This window comes from Lutjanus erythropterus, chromosome 24 (genome assembly GCF_056507025.1).
Source record: "Lutjanus erythropterus isolate fLutEry1 chromosome 24, fLutEry1.hap2, whole genome shotgun sequence".
Classification (NCBI taxonomy): Eukaryota; Metazoa; Chordata; class Actinopteri; order Lutjaniformes; family Lutjanidae; genus Lutjanus; species Lutjanus erythropterus.
In genome coordinates this window covers 11,232,389-11,251,768 of record NC_139340.1, presented here as the reverse complement: position 1 = coordinate 11,251,768, position 19,380 = coordinate 11,232,389, and the positions used below count along the sequence as shown (strand labels likewise).

Genomic DNA, 19,380 nt, shown 5'->3' with positions numbered 1-19,380 from the left:
CTATCTTGTAGCCTGTATGTGTGTTTGATTTAGCAGAGCTATGACTCTGAGAAGCGGTGGAAGGGCTGTGGCAAATTCTGTCAATTGTCGCTCATGGCAGGAGACGAAGGGGAGAAATTGAGACACTGCTTGCTTCTCTTCATGTGTGAATAATGTGTTGAACTCTCTTCCCTTTTCCTATTAAATGCCAATTGTCTGTACTTAGAAGTTCAGTATAATTTTCAGGATTTGTTGTAATTGTTTTTGTTAGTGCATAAACACCTGAAAATAAGAATCATTGTGTTTCTGTTTCTTTAGAATGAGTCCTTCATATCTATGGAGGGTGCAGGTCCTCTTCTATGGAGACTGCCATGTTGAACCACTTGGAATCTTTGCAATCTGCAAGCTGACTGCTATATGCCACTAAATCCTACACATTGGTCCTTTCTTTAGGTGAGTATTTCCATTTCATGCAACTTTACACTTCTACTCCACTACATCTCAGAGGCAAATAATGACTTTTTACTGTACTACATTTGTCTGACAGCTTTAGTTTCTTCCTAATTACTTATCATATTACAGTTTTTCATATCCTCACTCTATGCTGAAAACCATATATCTCCAAATGTGATCATTTTGAATGTGAATGTTTCTGATAAACTGAAGGATTAGATGTTCCCCTAGAATTTTCCTTCTTTTAGAAGGTAAACTTTTTTTTTAAAAAAACCCTCTGGATTAGCTGGAAAATTTCTTGTCGCAAAACTGAAAACAGGGCTGTTCATGAAAAGCTGACTTATTAGAGACACAAACACACCTTATATAACATTATATAATATGATGTATTGTGGTAGATTCAAACGACACAACAATATATGAAGTAGTTAAAATGACCTCAACCTTGAACACCTACAGCAGTAAATGCAACACACACATGAATGCAGCAGTAAAACACTGACAGAGATCATTTTACTGCAGAATTGGTACTCTTACTTTTGATACTCATAGTGCATTCTGCTGATAATACTTTAATACATGACTTTTACTTGTAGTAGTGTGTTTTCAAAGTGTTATATTTTTTTTTTACATAAGTAAAGGATCTGAATACCTCTTTCATCACTGGAAGAAAAAACACCAAAAGAGTGAACACATTTATGATCAGAAAACTGTGGTGGCAAGCAGAGGAAATAAGCCTGCTGACTAAAATCACTTCTTGACACTTCTTGACTTTCTGAGTGATGAGTTGCTGTTCAAAGACCACATGGCTGATGTTTTTAGTACCCACACTCTTCACAGTGACCTACTGAGCCAGAGAAATGTATTCAAATGACTACAAACACAACACAAACAAAGCAGCCTGTTCCAAAGTGATGTGCAGGATGTACAGGCACTGAAACATGCACATCTTATTGAAAGACTCAGCTATATTGTCTGCATCTGGAACCCATCCACAAACTCTGTGTGCATGTGTGGAGGTAAAGGGTCACAAAACAGCTCGGAATGAATACGTGGTGGATGAGATGTTTATTTACACAAGCCATAAAACACACACATACATACTTGTGTGCTCAGTGCATTCAGTTTCATTTACAGTACTTTATAATTACAGAGTACAAGACATCCAGGTAGGTAGCATTCTGACATTTTGACATCATCACATTTCAGTGCTGTCTGTTACACGCACACACACACACACACACACACACACACACACACACACACACACACACACACACACACACACACACACACTCTCTCTCTCACACACACACTGGCATGCACTTACACGCAAGCTTGAACCAACTGTTTCCCAATATATGGGAACTTGCACATTTGCAAAATAATACAAATACACACAAAAAACGCAACAGGAAAAGCACCAGCACACACACACACACACACAAACACACACACACACACACACACACACACAAGCGAAATTCACACAACATCGACAGGAAGCACTAAGTCACTGTCGTAAACACTGAACATTTTGATGCTGAGCTCACAGCGAACAACAGACCGACAAGGGAGGCAATAAACTGCACTTCTCACAACACAATGGCAACATCGTCAGTGCTCTGTTACACTCTCTCTCTCTCTCTCTCTCTCTCTCTCTCCCACACACACACACACACACACGTGACACATTCAAATGAAGGCATACAGCCCCAAAAAGTTTTCCTGATGCTCACACATTTTCTGGCATCCTTTAAAATGACAGATAGTTGAGAACTTCTAGTCTTTTTTCCCACACATTTTGCACACTTGAGGACCAAACTCTTTTGATTTAAACTGGACTGCTGCTGTTGCATAACCCGTTCTTTTTTCTATTTCAAGAGATTCATGGCCGGAGATCCCGCAGAAATCTGTAGTAGCTTATTTTCTTGCCAGACACTTGAGCCCTGCTTAAATTGGATTCATTGTAAAGGAAGATATGCTGTAATAGCAACAATTCCCTGTGGTGTTGTGTAATTTAAACCAGTCTGAATCAAACCATGTGTTCCAACTTTTACCAGTATGCAAAGTAAAAAACAACATGGAGACAAACAGCCTGAATTTTCCAGGAAACTCATTCAATTTCAGTGAGTTACTTCAAGCTGACATCATTGTAATGTAATGATGTGTTACGTTGGTGGGCGGCAGATCATGTAACACATGAAGTGTATGGGCGAACTGCAGGCTGACTAATAGGGTCTATGGCAGGGTGGTGGATATTGGTGAACCAGAAAGCTAATCTGTATTTTCTGGTTTTGCTTTTGTTGGCAGTTAAACTTGTTTGAATAGCATGAGGATATAATCAGAGACATTTTCCATCTGGGCTATGAGCACCAATTTAAGTGGGCGTCCTTTGTCCCTTATGAACGGTAGTCCTCTGGAAAGACACACTTTAAATAAAAATAACATTTCAAGATGTTCCCTAGTAAAACTAATGCAACTCAAATGGCACTTTAGTTATAAAGTTGAAAAATTAAGGACAATCTTTTCATAGTTTCCAAATAACTTACGAGCAACGCCACAGTACCTGGCAAGAGAAAATAAAGCATGCTACAGAGCGAAAATTTTAAAGTTGTGCAAGACTTCTATTCCAAAATGACTTGTCTACTGAAAACTGATTTATGGCACAAATGGAAAACAAAACATGGTACTTTTTAAAGGGTAACAGACAGTTTATGTCAACAATCTACAGGCTGAATACTCTACATTTTACATTCTGGATTGTAAAATAATATTACATTTTGTAAATGATTAAGACTTTTTTCTATAGCCTTTTCCAAAAACTGTACTACAACTGAACAATTAAAGGTACCCTGTTTTTAAAATAAACGGGAGTTTTGTCAACCTAAAATGTTTTGCTGAGATAGTGTACTTCTTGTAGAAAAACTTGAATCTTTTGAGTTTTACAAATGCAACAACCACTTATTTTCAAGCATCCAAATAATGACTAATCGGTGTCACAGCTCAGTGTGAACAATTTTTGAAATACAGAATTTTTGGGGACTCTAAAACTCAAAGATTCATGTTTATCTAAAGATGAAAAGCTAGTTATCTAAACATATGTAATTTAAGCTCCTGCATATTCCTTTAGGAGAGAAAGAGTAACCTCAAGGTCATCCTTTGATAATAATAATGATCAACATAAAGAACCTGATTTGTCAATGTGTTTTAACAAAATAAGCCTAAATGTGTTATTCTGTCATTCAAGGAGGTAGCTTGCTTTTTAAAAAGTACCATAATAGACTACAATTTTGTCCTATCATTAATTCAGTATTTCATAAACCAGATTGTGCACAAATATTTTCTGTCATTTCATTATATAAGAAGCTTGTTTTCAAGTCAAAAGGTAACTGCAGTTTAATATAAAGAACTTTTTATAAAATATCACTAATATTTAATATTAATAGTATAATGAAATATTGTCACTACAATCAACGTAACATTTTGTTTTTGTTTCCCACTCTCCCACCCATTTTTTGAGTGAAGTTCTGGCTGTCTTATGGACCAAACAGTCTCCTCAAGCCTGTTGACCTTTGAACTTTCCACCATGAATGTGGTTGGAGTGTGAGGGTAAAAGTAACCAAAGCAGCACAGAGGCAAATGTCAGGGGGTTAAGAAGCTCAGAGGTAATCAGATAATGTTCTCAAGATGATCACCCATAACTGCTCAAGTGTTCAAAAGAGAAAGTCATGACCCAAATAACTAATGTCAAATATTTGAGATCTTACTTACACTTGTATAAACATGTCTCATGTCTAGATTATATTTTAGTATGCCTTAGACTTTTCCCTGTTCTTAAAGGTCCAGTTTGTAAGATTTATGTGGATCTGTTTGGCAGAATATGACAGAAGTGGAAAATAATATTTAAAAGTATGTTTTCATTAGTGTATGATCATCTGAAAATAGGAATTGTTTATATCAGCAGAGGATTCGGGTCTGTAGGTTGTAAATGGTGTCAAATAGTAACAAATTTGAATGCAGGATTAGGAAGGATAAATTTATCTGGATGTGTTTTCTTTTTGTAGTCATGCCACAATGTTTATCTCGGTTTCTTTTCACTCAACCTGGCACGGACTCCATATAGGATTTTCTTTGACTGTGCTCTGTACAATTACATGTTAAATCCAGGCAATGAAAATGGTTCATTCATGTAGGTGATATCTCACTCAGCTCACCATTCCCAGACCCACTACCAACTGTTCAGAAAGCAGCATTTGAATCAGAGAAGGCATGTACAGCAAGGGTTACCTCCTCCTTCACTGTTTGTCCTGAATCAAAGCTTAATCCCACTTCTATACATGTTGATAACTGGATGTCTTTAGTATGCTACACTCTGTCACATCTGTTACACAAGCTTCTCCGATTGGATAGCCTTGTTTTCACACATTGTAGACAAAACCACTTTGCCTACTCTCCCATCAGCAGCCTTCCTCATTTACTTGATTAATTGACATAAAATGTAAGCAGCAAATAAGGCAAAATATTGAGCTTTTACACTTAGAATAGTACGTCAGTATGCATTAAACATGCATCAAGTTAACAAATGCTAGAGGTGGATGGAAACACCCTGTAAATGGCAAGAGGCAGTAACCAGCTGATAGAACTGGTGTGTTTATCAGTCAAACAGAAAGGGTCATTATCTAATGCCAACACCCATGAAATGGATAAGACACTCCACCCTATCACTCCACAGATGTTCTGGTCCGCGAAACCTCTCCGCTTCATGTGATCAGTAAGGAGACCACACTGTCCAGTCCCTGTGTGCAATAAATATAAATATCAAATATTAAAATACTGTTATGGGCATAGAGTTTCCACAGTGTTAAAGTCCCCGTTGTACTCCAGTGGGTGAGACAGTTCTAAGTTAGCTGGAGAATTGTCTTTGGCCAGCGACGATTTAAATACGGAGCCCCTGGAGGTTCCCAGGGGTGCCCGGCAGACTGAGGCCCAACAAAAGTGCAGCACACTGGGGGAGAGGAGTATAAAAACCCAGGGGTCGATGATGGAGTTCACGGAGATGAAGCGCAGAGCAATAAGGTCCAAACCGTGAGACTCGTTGTAACTTCCTGTCGAGTTGAGGTACACCCGGATCTGAGAGATGGAGTGAGGGAGGAGAGAAGACGTGGAGAGAGAACAGTTGAGTTGAGTTAGCTGCCAAGGTATAATCCTTCTGCCAACACCATCCATGACTGCCACATCCTTGCTAACATCCTGGTTCAACACTAAACCCTCTGTAGCAGCAGAGCATGGGGGTGAACAATAGAAAGTGAAACCGTGTAATGGTTTAAATGCCAAGCTGATTCTCATCAAGCATGTTTAACTTAAAAAGTCCCTTAAATGCCAGGGTCATGAACTAATGTTTTGTTAGGGCAGCATATCTAAATCCATTGTTGTGGACACGCTGTTGTTCTAATACATGAAATAGAAAGTGAGACATCTCAGAAACCAGTGACCTATTTTTGTTTTTGATCCTGCCAGTTCAGTGAGATAGTAATCCATCCCACACATTCAACTGTTTTCAACTCCAACACAGATTGGAACATATAGAGACCAAGTCAACCATAAATCTATTTTCTTCCATTTTACTGGTATAACTCCTGCTGCTGCACTGCTAATGTGCTGCATTCAGTATTTGGACTGTGTAAACATTGCTTAAGACAAATGCTGGTGTTAGCATGCTAACATGACAATGGTGATTCATCTTTTCATCATCTAAGCTATTCATCTTCTGGACACTGTGAATGTCTCTAGTAAATTTCATGGAAATCCATCCATCAGTAGTTCAGTCTGGACCATAATGTTGGACCAAACAGCTGACACTGTCTTCCCTAGAGCCATGCAACTAGTGTGCTTACTTCTGAAAAGTGGCATTGGCACCCTGAAAACATTGCATGGTGATGACTTATTTTAGTTTAAATTCAGTATAGGGAGTGATGGCAGGGAGTGATGAAAACAAATACACTGCACCACAATCAAGGTAATTACCATAAAGCTTTTTATTATTGGACATTGGACATATTGTGTCCTTTTGGCCCCATAGATTACAATAAATGTGTTGAAGGACTGGTTTGTACAAATTGTCACTAATCTCTAAACCAGAGAGTGTTTACACAGGTAAATGGTTAATGCATTTGGTGTGTACTTTTGGTATTAGTCTTAATATGTGTTTGCTCACACTAACAGTAAAAAATGACTTTTGTTTGTTCTACAAAAAGCTTATCACCAAATGTAACCCTCTGACATGTAGGATGCACTTTCACTGATCCCTGCACACACAGGATGTTTGTAGAGAGTGGGGTTATGTTAGAAGTGAAAGAGGATATTTGAATTACTCTCAGTATAATTTTGTTTGCTTTTCAGACCGACTGCTGAGGCAAACACAGGCAGCCTATGAATCATTGAGAATGTGAACATGTGTGTATCTTGTGGTTTTCAGAGAGGCTGAGAGGCAGATGTTGAATTCTATGGTCAAGCCAAATTGAGATTCCCATGCTGATATCCAGCTGAGTGAGTTTACTAACTAAAACACAGAGATTATTAAAAAATCTTTGTTGTGGAATCAGGGTTCATTATTGCTGTCATTTATTATTATCTGCACAGTATTTTCATGTACTGGAACGGAAGTTTCAGAACCTTTAGTTAATAAAGTTAACATAAGTTGGCATGCAAAGCAAATCCTTTTTTTCTGAGACCAGGACAGTATTATATATATATAAAAAAACAATTTAATTTATCCATATTTCATGCTTAATAAATTGCAATGATTTGGTTAGCGTGCACAGTCACTTAATATTATCTTGATAAAAAATTAGTTCAGTACTTCTTTTGTTTTTTCTTTTTTTCCAATCCCACCATTCTGAATGACAGTTATAAGTGTTATAAATTGTTGTTCATAGTTTTTAAATGTGTTTAAATGTCTGATTTGATTTTATGTCTGTCTTTCCAGTGACTATTACATTTAAATGAATACAATAATTTACAGAATAATTAAATATAAGTTTAATACTTTCAGATATATGTATCTTAACCATAACAAATCGTGTGAATTCCAGTAGCATCAGGCCTAGATTAGCTGTTTTTTTTCCTCAGTAATGACTGGATTTAGCTACAATCTCATTTATTTGGGATTAAATTGTCAAGAAGCTGATTTCTCAGAATTTATATTATGTAATTTGATTTGACATAAGCTAGATACTCTCAAAATGCCTATTGATCTGGACTTGAACTCAGTTTTGACTATATATGGTTGCTGGGTTTTGCTTTTGCGTAGCAGCAAAGTACAACAAAATAACAATATGTTTTAATTTGTGGTAATGAATGCCATTCTTATGAAACATCTGCAGCCTTTCGACCTCTTCCAATAAAATAAAAGTTAAAGGAAAAATAAAAGTCTACATTCCGTCTCACTATACTACCCACACACACACCCACACACACACACACACACAGACACAATGTTCTGACGTGTGTTCTTCAGCAACTCTGATCGATAACTGTTGTATTACAAAATCTTTGACCTTTTATAATGAGACCAGCTGTTTTTATTAGCATCACTGAGGCCAGGAATGAGCAGCTGATTTCATTTATTAGTTCCTCGTCTGTGGTTAAAATATGTGCGTGAAATCAGCTACTGGCTGGTGATTGGCTGAAATGAGAAGCAGTAAACTCTCTGAGCTGGTGGCCACAAGTTTGGGAACCAGCACATTAATACAATCCATGGAAGCTATGACTTGTTCACAGGTTTAGAAATTCCTGCTACTGGTCTCTCAGGGGGTCGGAGAGGAACAATATCCAGTTAAATGTGACGGGAAAAATGACCTTCCAACAGGTTGTAAAGTCAATCTATTGACACAGCACTGTTTCTTAGTCCTGTCTGACATTTTCCTTTCTCCTTCACTTTCTTTCCTCATCCTCCCACCCATCATCCGCATGCTCCTTCTAGTACAGGCATTGTTTGAGATGACCCCACACAAATTGCAACAAAAACTCTTTCAACTGTTATAGTCTCATAAATATGTAATTTATAATATATCAATAATATATATTATATCAAAAGTATTAAGAAATCCAAATTTGGGAATCTATTGAAAAAATTTGGATGCAGTACAGTGAATGTGCAAAAGAACTTTTTTTAACCGTAGATGCATAAGTGGGTCAGCCTGTCCCAGAGGGTTTGTTTGCTTGCAGTGTCTTTGTAATGAAAACAAGTTTGTTCCTGTTTATCATCACCAACGTTTATGTCGATTAGTTCCACTTTTGTAAAGTTTTCATATAAGTAATAAATACAAATGAAGAATTTTATGTTAATCATTGCCAGCATTTGTATGGATTAGTGCCAGTTTATGTCGCCTGGTGTACTAGTATAGTAATATAGTGCTGCTGATTTAAATAATTAAATGAGTAAGTGTCTGTTCAGAGGAGGAGAGGGCTGGACTATAGATTGTGTATTAAATAGGGCTACTGTTTATGGCTCCATCTCACTGTCTGGACTGCAGCATTCATTTTTGACACTAGGATCTTACACATTCCTTCTCTAAGACTATTTTCTCTCATTCAGGACACAAAATCCGTTAAGTTTGTTTATGCAGCACTTTGTGTGAGGTTGAGTGAAACGTCCAGGCCGTTCTGTTTTCTTCCATCATGAAGTTTTTCTTATAAGCTTGACTCAGGTTTGACTCCAGTGAAAGCACCAAATTGCATCATTTTGTCATGCCAGTCTCATTAAGCCAATTTCCTGTTGCTCAGTCACTCAACCCAGTGGTTGAACTGTTACCATGAATACTAATTAGTTGTTTCTCTGCCCAGTCAACTATGGAGCTGCAGTTGGCACTTAAGAGTCCTGCTTGAGGCAACATCAGCAGTTAGTTAGTTTGATGGACGAGAAAGCTCTTAAATACTCACTTTTCCACCACTCCATCACTGCACAGAAATTGTCGTTGTTAGATAACTAATTCAGGAACAACAAAATGAATTTAAAAATAAAAAATGACGTAAAGATGCTTACAAATTTAACAACTTTGGGATGAAATGAAGGAGGTGTGGTGTTTTTTTTTTTCTCAGTGTAAAACAACTCTGTGCTAACCCCACTGTCATTTTAAACAAAACCACATGTGATCATTACAGTGACAGACCTCGCCAAGTGTAAGAGACAGAAACACAGACACACAGGCACACAATGCAAGTAGGAAAAGCCTTGTGTGTGTGTGTGTGTGTGTGTGTGTGTGTGTGTGTGTGTGTGTGTGTAGAGACAGATTTTTTCTGTTTATCCAGGCTCAACCGTGAAATCCAAACTCACACTGTGAGCACATTTTCTTCTCCTCTCCCAGCACCCACAGGAAGTGCAATAAAAGTGTTAATGTGAAGTGTCTGCGAGAGGTTGATGCTCAGAGAACAAAACAATGGCCTCTGTTTCAGTTTCATTTTCAAGAATTTTAAATTGTTCATTTGTGTGCTAAGCAAACATCCAGAGGTTAATAATAATGTTATATCTGCTTTTGGCTTTCTTGGCTTTTATTTCTTTAATTGGTCCTCAGTGTGAGATCTATTAAAAATATCTAATCTTAAAATCCATATGTACTGATCCCAGTTGCCTTTAATACTTAAAAAGTTGTATGACATTTCCTGTTCACAAAAATGCCAACAAAATCAATGTATTAATAACAACTGCACCATTTAATTCCCATTACTGTATTTGAATTAGCTCTTTTCAGTCTTTCTTGCTCTGACTATGTCCACCTCTCCATCAATGTGTATCCTTTTCTGTGCCCAAAGGCTGTCGTCTGGCCTTTTCAATTTTTAATGCAATTGCAGAAAAATGGAGGCACATCACAAATACATCAGAAGCAGCAGCACACAGTTATATAGCAGCAGAAAAATGTAATATGATCTGTGTGTGCCTGTGTGAGATATCCTGACCTCAGACTGTGGTGTCATATTACTGGCTGAACACATGTGAGTGTTTATATACGGCTCTTGATAAATTATGTATTTGTAGTTTTGTTTAAGCTTTGAATTTGTAGTCTTGGGAGGACTGTGACCAGAAAACCTACATAAAACACCTTTAAATACGAGTAATATACACCTCTCAAGCCTCCCATTCTACCACTGCATGACTAGAAATTCATTTCAAACTGAAGAATTCATATACAGGCTTCTCACTTCTAGGTGTTTCCAACTGTCACTAGCAGATTTTATCAGCTGTAGCTTGCTAGCTAATATATACCGCACATTATTTCAGTGAGCTGGGTGAAAGATGCATCTCAGCAGACTGTTCAATGTTTCATTTTAAACCAGCCACCTTTTAAAAGGAGTTTTACATGCGTACTTGGTGGTTACATACCTGATATCATGCTACAAGACTCAAGGCTATCCCTAGCATGATAAGGAAGCAACATGTTTCTTTTTATTAAAAGCTAACAAACACGAAAGTGATGCTCATGCTCATATTTCATTGAACAAATAGGGTTGCATTGGTGTAAACATCAATCCAATAGAAAACAGAACAGACCTGCTAATGTGAGTTCAGAAAATTGCACCACTTTACTGTAATGCAGCCTTTCAAACCAGGAAAAGTCAACACTTATGTCATATCATGAGGTAATAATATCCAAAATCTAAGCTTATATCTAGTCTGACTACTTATACGTGCCGTATGCTTTCACATGATGTTCCTTTGATAGCGCGTCAAGTGTGTCATCATCATCATCATAGATCATCATCATCACCATCCAATTCATCAGTTTACCACATTTTCTGTGGCCATCTAAGTCTATACTGCAGCAAGTTTGAAGGGAACTGTTCGTCCCCACCAACACAGTAAATATCTCATATTACAGACCTCTCCTCTGTGAATGTATCTGTGAAGAGGCCAGTCAGGTTCTGTGTAGAGCCCTACTCAGGCACCAGAACTTATTACAGACAGACCATCAGCTAAACACTGAAAATGTAAAATGATTGCTGTCACCAGATAAGACTTTTTTTTCCCTTCATCTCATCTAGATCATAAAGAAAAGAATCGGAAAGGAAATTCAACCTGAGGGTGGATGTTCCAAATGAAATATGGTAAAAGGTTTTCTACATCTTCCTGCAGGGCAACAAATGGAAAGGTCTGCCGATAGGTTAATGTGGCCATCCTGTGGAAACATGATGAGAGGATGGGAGCAGAGAGGAGAGACGAATGTGACAGCGACAGGTAAGTGATTCACTTGTATGTCTGACATAGGACTCCCATTACAAGAAGAATTTATCAAGTATGACTGACGTTAATGTTATGATGACTTTTGCCTGCTGACTGTCACCGGATACACAACAGACGTGCAGATGCAGATACACAGCCTAATGGTTAAAACAACCAGTGTACAGACTAGAAAGGCAAAGATATTTTCCCTGCAGCCAAAGTTCAAATCAAGAGTGATTTAACAAAAATATGAAACAGAAACAAGAATTTATACTCAATTGATCAACAGGTAAACATGTAATTATAACACTATATGCATACATCTATCTGTGTCCAAATTTCTGCAGCATCAGTATCACTTAATAATCCTCTGGTATTAATATATGACATTGTTAAGTCAAACTAATGAGTCTTTCAGTCAGGAGATATGAGCAGTAATAATATTGCAGATGTTTTTTTTAATGATATGCAAAAAAGGACCTATTTGTGGAAATGGCAGATAAGCTTAATGCCTCTGAGTGGGTGTTTTCCATGACAGCTGTTGACTGACTTTTGAGAGCTGGTGTTGCAAGCTGCTGTTGATGAAAAAAGGCTAGCCTTACTTGACAATATTAGCAATAGCTATCAGGGTACTTTGCCCGTATGTCACCCCCCTTGTTGGGGGAAGGCTTTTAGGCATTTTTTCAATTTGGCAGCAGTACTTTTACTGCACTTGTTTTTACCCAAAAGGGGGCGTGGTTGTTCTCAAGACAGGATCTGCTTGTAGTCTAATACAGTTTCTCTCTTTCCATCTCCTCTTCCTCTGTCCTGCTGCCTCTGCTGCATCTGTCTGTCCTTGTTTAACCTCACTGTACCCGAGTCATCTATTTCGTTACACCTCCTAATGAGGCGGTGAAGACAGCACATGTGGACATCTGATACCAGTGTCCTTTATCTACCTACAGTAGTCGACACCTGGTACACAGTGTACAGTGGAGGAGAATTTAATAAACCATTGCATTTAAATAGACACAAATAATGTGATGCTTTTCAAATGATAACTTTAAGGCAGGTTTACTGTACACTGCTTGTTCCTGCAAATTTACTGTAAATGCCCTGTGGATATGTTGGAAGATATTATGTTTCTGTTTTAATTATTGGGGTAATTATAATATTAAGTACAACTGTCCATAACAAGCAGTATCAGATCTGATTTCAAGGACTTTGAGGGGTTTTATGGCATCATGAGGCAGCTATTAGCTTTGGGTGCTACTTTGTGGACCCATTTTAATCCTTGTGTAATCCATTACTGAATATAAAGTTTTTGCTTTTTCATTATTTAAACTTTGCAGCTTTAGCTCTTAACTTTAGCCAAGTGAAAGCAATAAAAAAAAAGACTTGTATGCCAAAATATACTCAATATACTGCTGAACTGTGACTGCTCTGGCTGTGTTGACACTGACTCTTAACAGGCTCTACTTAGTGAGAACACAGAGCTCTTCATGTGGTCTGTGTTTGTGATGCTGTGGATGCTATTAAATTAAGTGTGATGCAGAGTTTGGCAATCATTGACTAGAAGAAGATGCTGCTTTTCAAGCCACCGTTGAGATGCAGCGGTGCACAAGATGGCACTTTGGCCCATTACTGCTGTCTGCAAAACATCATGCACTGCTGGGAAAAGTCATTGATTTTCCATTTGAAATCCAAAGTGACAATTTCGGATCTGAGGCGGTTACGAACAGATTGCCCAGGGGTCTTACTGAGACAGACAGCATCATGGCTAATCATTGGATAATGAGCCATTTGCGGCTTGAATTTGTACTTTGGTCTATTCGTCTCCACAATTAACTTTCTGGCTCATCTGTCAAAACTGGTTCTCACAGGCCAGTTTGAGTAGGTGAAAGTTCACCGAAATGATAACTCCAAAATGTTTTTCCAGCACTGCCAAACGCTTATCATTCGTTATCATTTATTTTTAATATGATTGACTCGTGGTCAGCGCCCTGGCTGTTGATATGCATTATCACTTTCTACATCCCTTGTGTGTAATTGATTACTGTACACTGATTCAGTGGCTATTCTGCTGTGATGAGTCGATCTCATTAAAATGTTACTGCAGTCCATCATTTGTGCATGTAACAGGTATTGAAAATCATTGTTATGTCCATTCCCCAATTAGTCATCAATTAGTCATCAGATAATGGGTTTTTGCTGTTGTGGCTACATTTGAGGCCAAAGTTAAAATTACAGTTTATCAGACACCACTATCTTCTCATCATGGCCTCTGCCCAAATTGCTTCCTGATTTAGTAACTGATGAAATAGATTTCAAGGGAAATTCAAAGTTATACCGTTCACTGTATGTACAGTTGCAGTTCCTTTTTAAATATCAATTCTGTTTGATGTTGTCTGTTTGAAAACTCTTATCTTTCACAAGAGATAAATAAATAGCGTAACCAGCAGCACACTGTCTTGTAAAAAAAAACTGTTGAGACTACGGTTGAAATGATTAGTAGATTCATTCGGTTTTGATTTCGAGTCATTGTTGCAGCTCTTGTTCAAACAAAAATACCAAACATTTTCTGGTTCCAGCTCCTCAAATGTGAGGACTTGTTGCTTGACTTTGTCATATGTGATTTTTGAATATAGGCCACTGACCAAAGGATTAATTGATTAAGACAATGATCAACAGATTAATCAGTAACCAGAACAACCATCAGTTACAGCTCTAAATGAGAGCCTAGACTTTTTTTGCACATGTGATGTACTTTTAGACTGAGCTCAACACAGAGCAGTTCTCCTAAACAAAATCCAAAATTTTAGACATTTATCTTGTATTGAATGTATCAAATAAAAACAAAACAATATTTTACAATAATTTAAACTTATCTACTCCCTTTACCTCGCTCTAATCATTCTCGTGATTAGATTCTCCTCCTCAATAAGCAATATATTGTTTTCTTGGGAAAATACAGACTATTCCTGTCTAGTTTCTCTATTGATTTCCACAGTGACAATGGACTGTGACAACCCATTGAGAAACCTCCTATTTGATATTATTATTGCAAAAGGGTGATTTATGTTTTCGTTTAAACCCCAAGAACTGGAAAACTTCAAATAACTTAATCGTAATCACTTTAAAATAACTAAAAGTCAGAGGATCTGAGTAACCACAACACTGACATGATATCTATATTTAATATGTGTGGCATCAAAATGAGAAGCTGAGTCAGACATGCTGTGAATGGCACCGATAGGGTGTTTCCTGTCTACAACTTGGCACCAGAACAGCCCATAGTCTATTGTATTATTTATGAATAGCTGCATGTCATTAAATGCCACAAATGCAGTGACACATTCAGTAAGATATACAGTGTATCAGACAACAACTTGTATGAATTATATCTACAATTGGTAACATTTTAATAAGATTTTAATACGGCTGTTGTCACATTTCTGTGGTTGTGTGGCATTTGGCTCAAAGCCATATCACGGTTTTATCTTTCATCTCTTCCTCTCATTTAGATACTAAAAAGGAAATACTGTGTATTGTATCACACAATTTAGATCTCTTACAGTAAATAATTAAAAATGTTTTCATCAAAACTGTCCACATGACTTATGCTACGATTCCACACAAAAAACATAAGCATAATCCTTATCTGTATTATTATTTATATGCATTTGTTTTTGTTTTTGATAACGCTTTACTAAGTCTCCAAAAAAATGTATTGGTTGCAAGTGGTCTTATGTCAAGGTGCCTAGTACAAGCACAAACTATTTCCTGTGCAAGTGTTTGCTATTTTATTGAAAGCACCAATAGTCATTCTTAAAGTTTTGTCACATTACAACTACTTACTTATAGACCCTAGTTCAGCATGTTGTTGCTTCTTCTGTCATATTTCCAGTAGATTAGATGCTTCACAGTGGGCTGAACCACTTTATGTATGTCAAAAAAGTTATATTGGGATGAAATGCTTTGGGGCAACAGTGGAAGCAAAATGATTTTATTCAGGTTGAGGAAATATCACCCATGTCAGGTAAAACACCATGACCAGCTGACCTGCTCACGCACAGCATCATGGACCTGCATAACCAAATTAACCCCGACTATGTCAGTTGCTGCCTTCAGTTAGTCCTTATAATGTGAATTTACCCCAACAAAAGTCACTCGTCACCTGACTGTAACCTTTACTTGTGTGTATTTTTGGAGGTAAAACATGTATGTGAGTTATGTGCTGTCATCTTACCACCAGGGGCAGTGTGCAGATGATGAAGATGATGGTCATGAAGACCAACAGGACGAGATGCTCCACCTCCTCCGCCATAGACATCGGCCTGCGCTCGTTTGTGGATCTCGTGGTCCCAATCACAGAGCCGCCATTCCTCCTCCGACGTCGATACATCTTGAACAGCTGGTACACCACAAAACCGTTGCACGCCACGATAGCCAGCACCAGCACCAGCATAACTGTGGCGTACAGGTTGGCGTAGGCTCTGTCCTCCTTTCCCTGGGGGTTCATGTCAATGAAGCACCACGTGCCGGGGCAGTATTGTACATAAGTACCAAACCCCGCAAAAGGGAGGAGACAGAATAATGTACATAACAAAAACACCACTGGGATTGTGATGTAGGCACATTTCTTAGTGACGTGCCGGTTGTACATGTAGGGGTAACCAATCGCAACACATCTTTCTAGTGCCATAAGGAAGAGAAGCGACAGGGTGGCCAGGCTGAAGAAGGTCATGCTGACGCCAAAGTATTTACACACAGTTTGATTTCCAGGCGACATCCCCACCAATGTGGTGTTGCGTGAATATGACAGCTGCACCAGCGGACTGACCAGGCAGGTGCCCGCCAAGTCCGTCACCACCAGCGACGTGATGAGAATGTGAAACAACGAACGCCTCCGCATGTTCCCGGACCTTGTGTCTCTGCATCGCCGGATTTCCAGGATCACAAGGGCAGCCACGTTGCCAAAGATGCCTGCCGCAAACATGATGGCGCTGGTCAGTGGACTCATGCTGGGGTCGATGTCGTGCTTGAAGTGGCACGTGTCGTTACCTATATCCGACATGGCTGAAAGTGGCTGTCTGGTTTAATTAGGAAATATGTCTCTGCTCCCAAAGAAAATGTCAAAAAGGCGTCCTTAAAAAGTTGTCCGCAGCCATCCTGGTTAAACAGAAAGAATACATGTGAGATGTGCAGCGATTAGCTCATTCATCAATTAGTCGATCGACAGAAAATTAATCAGCATCTCTGCTTAAAAACATTTGTTGATTCTGGTTTGATGCTTTTCTTTATCATACATGATAGTAAACTTTTTTTTCCTGAAGGTCAAATAAAACAATCAATTTGAATGATTCATCTTGAGCTATGGGAAATTAAAGGGATAGTTCAGATTTTTGTGTGTTTCTATTTATTGATAGGCAGTGTATTACACACACTAGATGCAAGCAGCACACTCCCAGTCTGGAAAAGCAGAGAGGTGCACCAGCAGTGAAGCTCAGCTGTGTACTGCTGTGGACACAGTCAGACTCAAAGGCATTTTAGCCACTTATAAAAAATGTCTACCTAAAAACATCAGTATCGTTTTAAGTGTATGAATATTTTCACAGATGTACCTTGCTGTCAGACACCCTCTTCTGATGGGAAACCAGTCGTTCTTTCCAAAAACACAAAACTCACAAAACACGGGAGTTGCTGATCTACCACTGCCTTGATTGGTTCGTTTGTTTGTTGTTGACTGTGGTGTTTGAAAAGGATAGTTTGCATTTGCAAAAATCACACAAACTGATAAACTGATATTTATTGTTTAAGATGGACCTCATTTTACGTGACTGTTGTTGTTGACCCCGTCCACTGCAGTGCATTGCTTGGATTCCCATGCCCCTCTCTGCTTCTCCTAACTGGGGTCATGCCGACGGGCATCTACTGTAGGTAATACTCTGTCTATCACATGACATCAAATAATCTGAACTATGAAAAGCAAACAGCATTTTTTTTCACTATTTTCTGACATTTTCGATTAATCTCCATTAATTGAGAAAACAATCCTCAGATTGATGGATATTCAAATAATAATCGGTTGCAGACTAGTGAGATAAGCAGAATTTTAGAAACCTTTTTGAGCTGAGTAAAAAAATTTAAATACGTGACTTGTGACATGGGTGCTAAGATATTTTTAATGCTCAGTAGAAAAAAAAAAGGTCAAGTGGGGAGCCAAAGTCAGTCACAGCCTGCGTGCCGTCTGTCTGCTCTTCGAACACAAGATCTTGACTGCCAAAAAAATTAGATTCTGGCCACAACATTTGTTTACTTACTCATTGCTCTGAGGAGATCCTGCAACATTTGTGGAGGATGTTTACTAGTCACCCTTATTTACAAAAACTGTTTTGACAGACACACCACTCTGGTTTCATGTTCGCAAGTCCTTGTCAAACATTTCTGATCTCATACGTACATACACAGAAAACTGAGAATGACAAAAAGGGAACACTTTTCAATAAATATAAAAATCACAGAACTCTGCTCTAGTATGAGTTTTGAAATTGTGAAATCCAAAGTTGTTCCCCTTCTGTCTCAGCATATAACAGATATCAGCTGACAGGCGCCAAAGTTATCACACTGAATTTTCTGCTCAAATTCCCTCTTGGATATATGAGTGTTCTGTGTCTCATGGATATAGGCGTACATAATATTACACATCTGTTCCACTTCTTGTATGACTTCCGTGTGTGTGTTTGTGTGCGCACGCCTTCACTTTCACTGCGTGGGTACCGGCCAGATAACTGACTCACCTACTCGCTCTGTCCAGTGCACAACGTGTCCACTCTGCTGATGCTTGCTGTGGGGGTTTGGGGCTCCAAAGGTCACCGAATCGCTCAAAAAATAGAGGCACCAATAGCCCTGAAAATGCGCGATGTCTGCCCCAAAACACGGCGCAGAGCCCTGACAGATGTGTCCAGGTGTTGGGTCCGCGGAGGCTGGTTGTGTTAAGCAGCGGTTGAACTTTGCATGAATTGTGATGTACTCTGGAAAATACTGTCAAATCAGAAATGTAAGAAGATTAATATTGACAAACCGTTCGTTCGTTTGGAGAAGCGCCAGATCATGTTATTAATACACAGGACTAATTAACTTTTACTTGCTTGTGGACACAGAATATGAGTTAGTACATCACTTAGACTTGGGTAAGTTCTACAGTTAAATTCGATCTTGTGAGTTAAAGGTGAAAAGTCAGTAAAAGAGTGAGTATTACACACGAAACGTGCTGACAGAGTGAGACAATAAGGGAAGTAACTAGTTGTTAAAGTTGGAATTAATTTGGAAAAACATGCTGCTGAATGTATTCAATTTGTGCCGAAGCTAAGATCGAATAAAAACATTAAAACAAACAAAACAAAAAACACTTAATTACTGACAACATGTATGTTTTTAAATAAGCAAACAAATTTGACACTTTTCTGCATGGAGTTTTGCTTTAAGAGCGCTCCGCATGAGGCAACAACTGTCACATCGGCGTGGACCTCACAGCGGCGAAACGCATCCAAATAATGAAGTTCTCACCTATTTTATAACTCGCTCCCGGTGTCGCGGATGTTTATTTCCGTGTTTTACGGTCCACAGTAGAGAAATATATCCCACTTTGTCCCTTGTTTCACTTCTTCTGTTGGCGCTTCTCTGTCTTGTTAAAGGTGAGGTGTGGAGAGGGCGAGGCGCGCGGCGCTGTGATGAGGCAGGCATGGTTG

The 19,380-nt window shown here is 38.6% G+C and overlaps 1 protein-coding gene across 3 annotated transcripts; it reads right to left on the bottom strand.

Moving 5' to 3' along the window:
- Nucleotides 1-4,892: 4,892 nt before the first annotated feature.
- Nucleotides 4,893-19,380, bottom strand: ptger2a (prostaglandin E receptor 2a (subtype EP2)). 3 transcript variants are annotated; one of them, XM_084713802.1, is made up of 5 exons: nt 19,199-19,380; nt 18,430-18,673; nt 15,879-16,801; nt 11,507-11,606; nt 4,893-5,565 (listed from the first exon to the last, which is right to left on the bottom strand). In XM_084713802.1, exons 3-5 carry the CDS (start codon nt 16,704-16,706, stop codon nt 5,372-5,374), a joined length of 1,122 nt encoding a protein of 373 aa, XP_084569928.1. In that variant the 5' UTR covers nt 16,707-16,801; nt 18,430-18,673; nt 19,199-19,380; the 3' UTR covers nt 4,893-5,371. The 3 variants fall into 3 exon arrangements, with proteins under 3 accessions (XP_084569928.1, XP_084569926.1, XP_084569927.1); XM_084713800.1 differs by lacking the exon at nt 11,507-11,606; XM_084713801.1 differs by lacking the exons at nt 11,507-11,606; nt 18,430-18,673.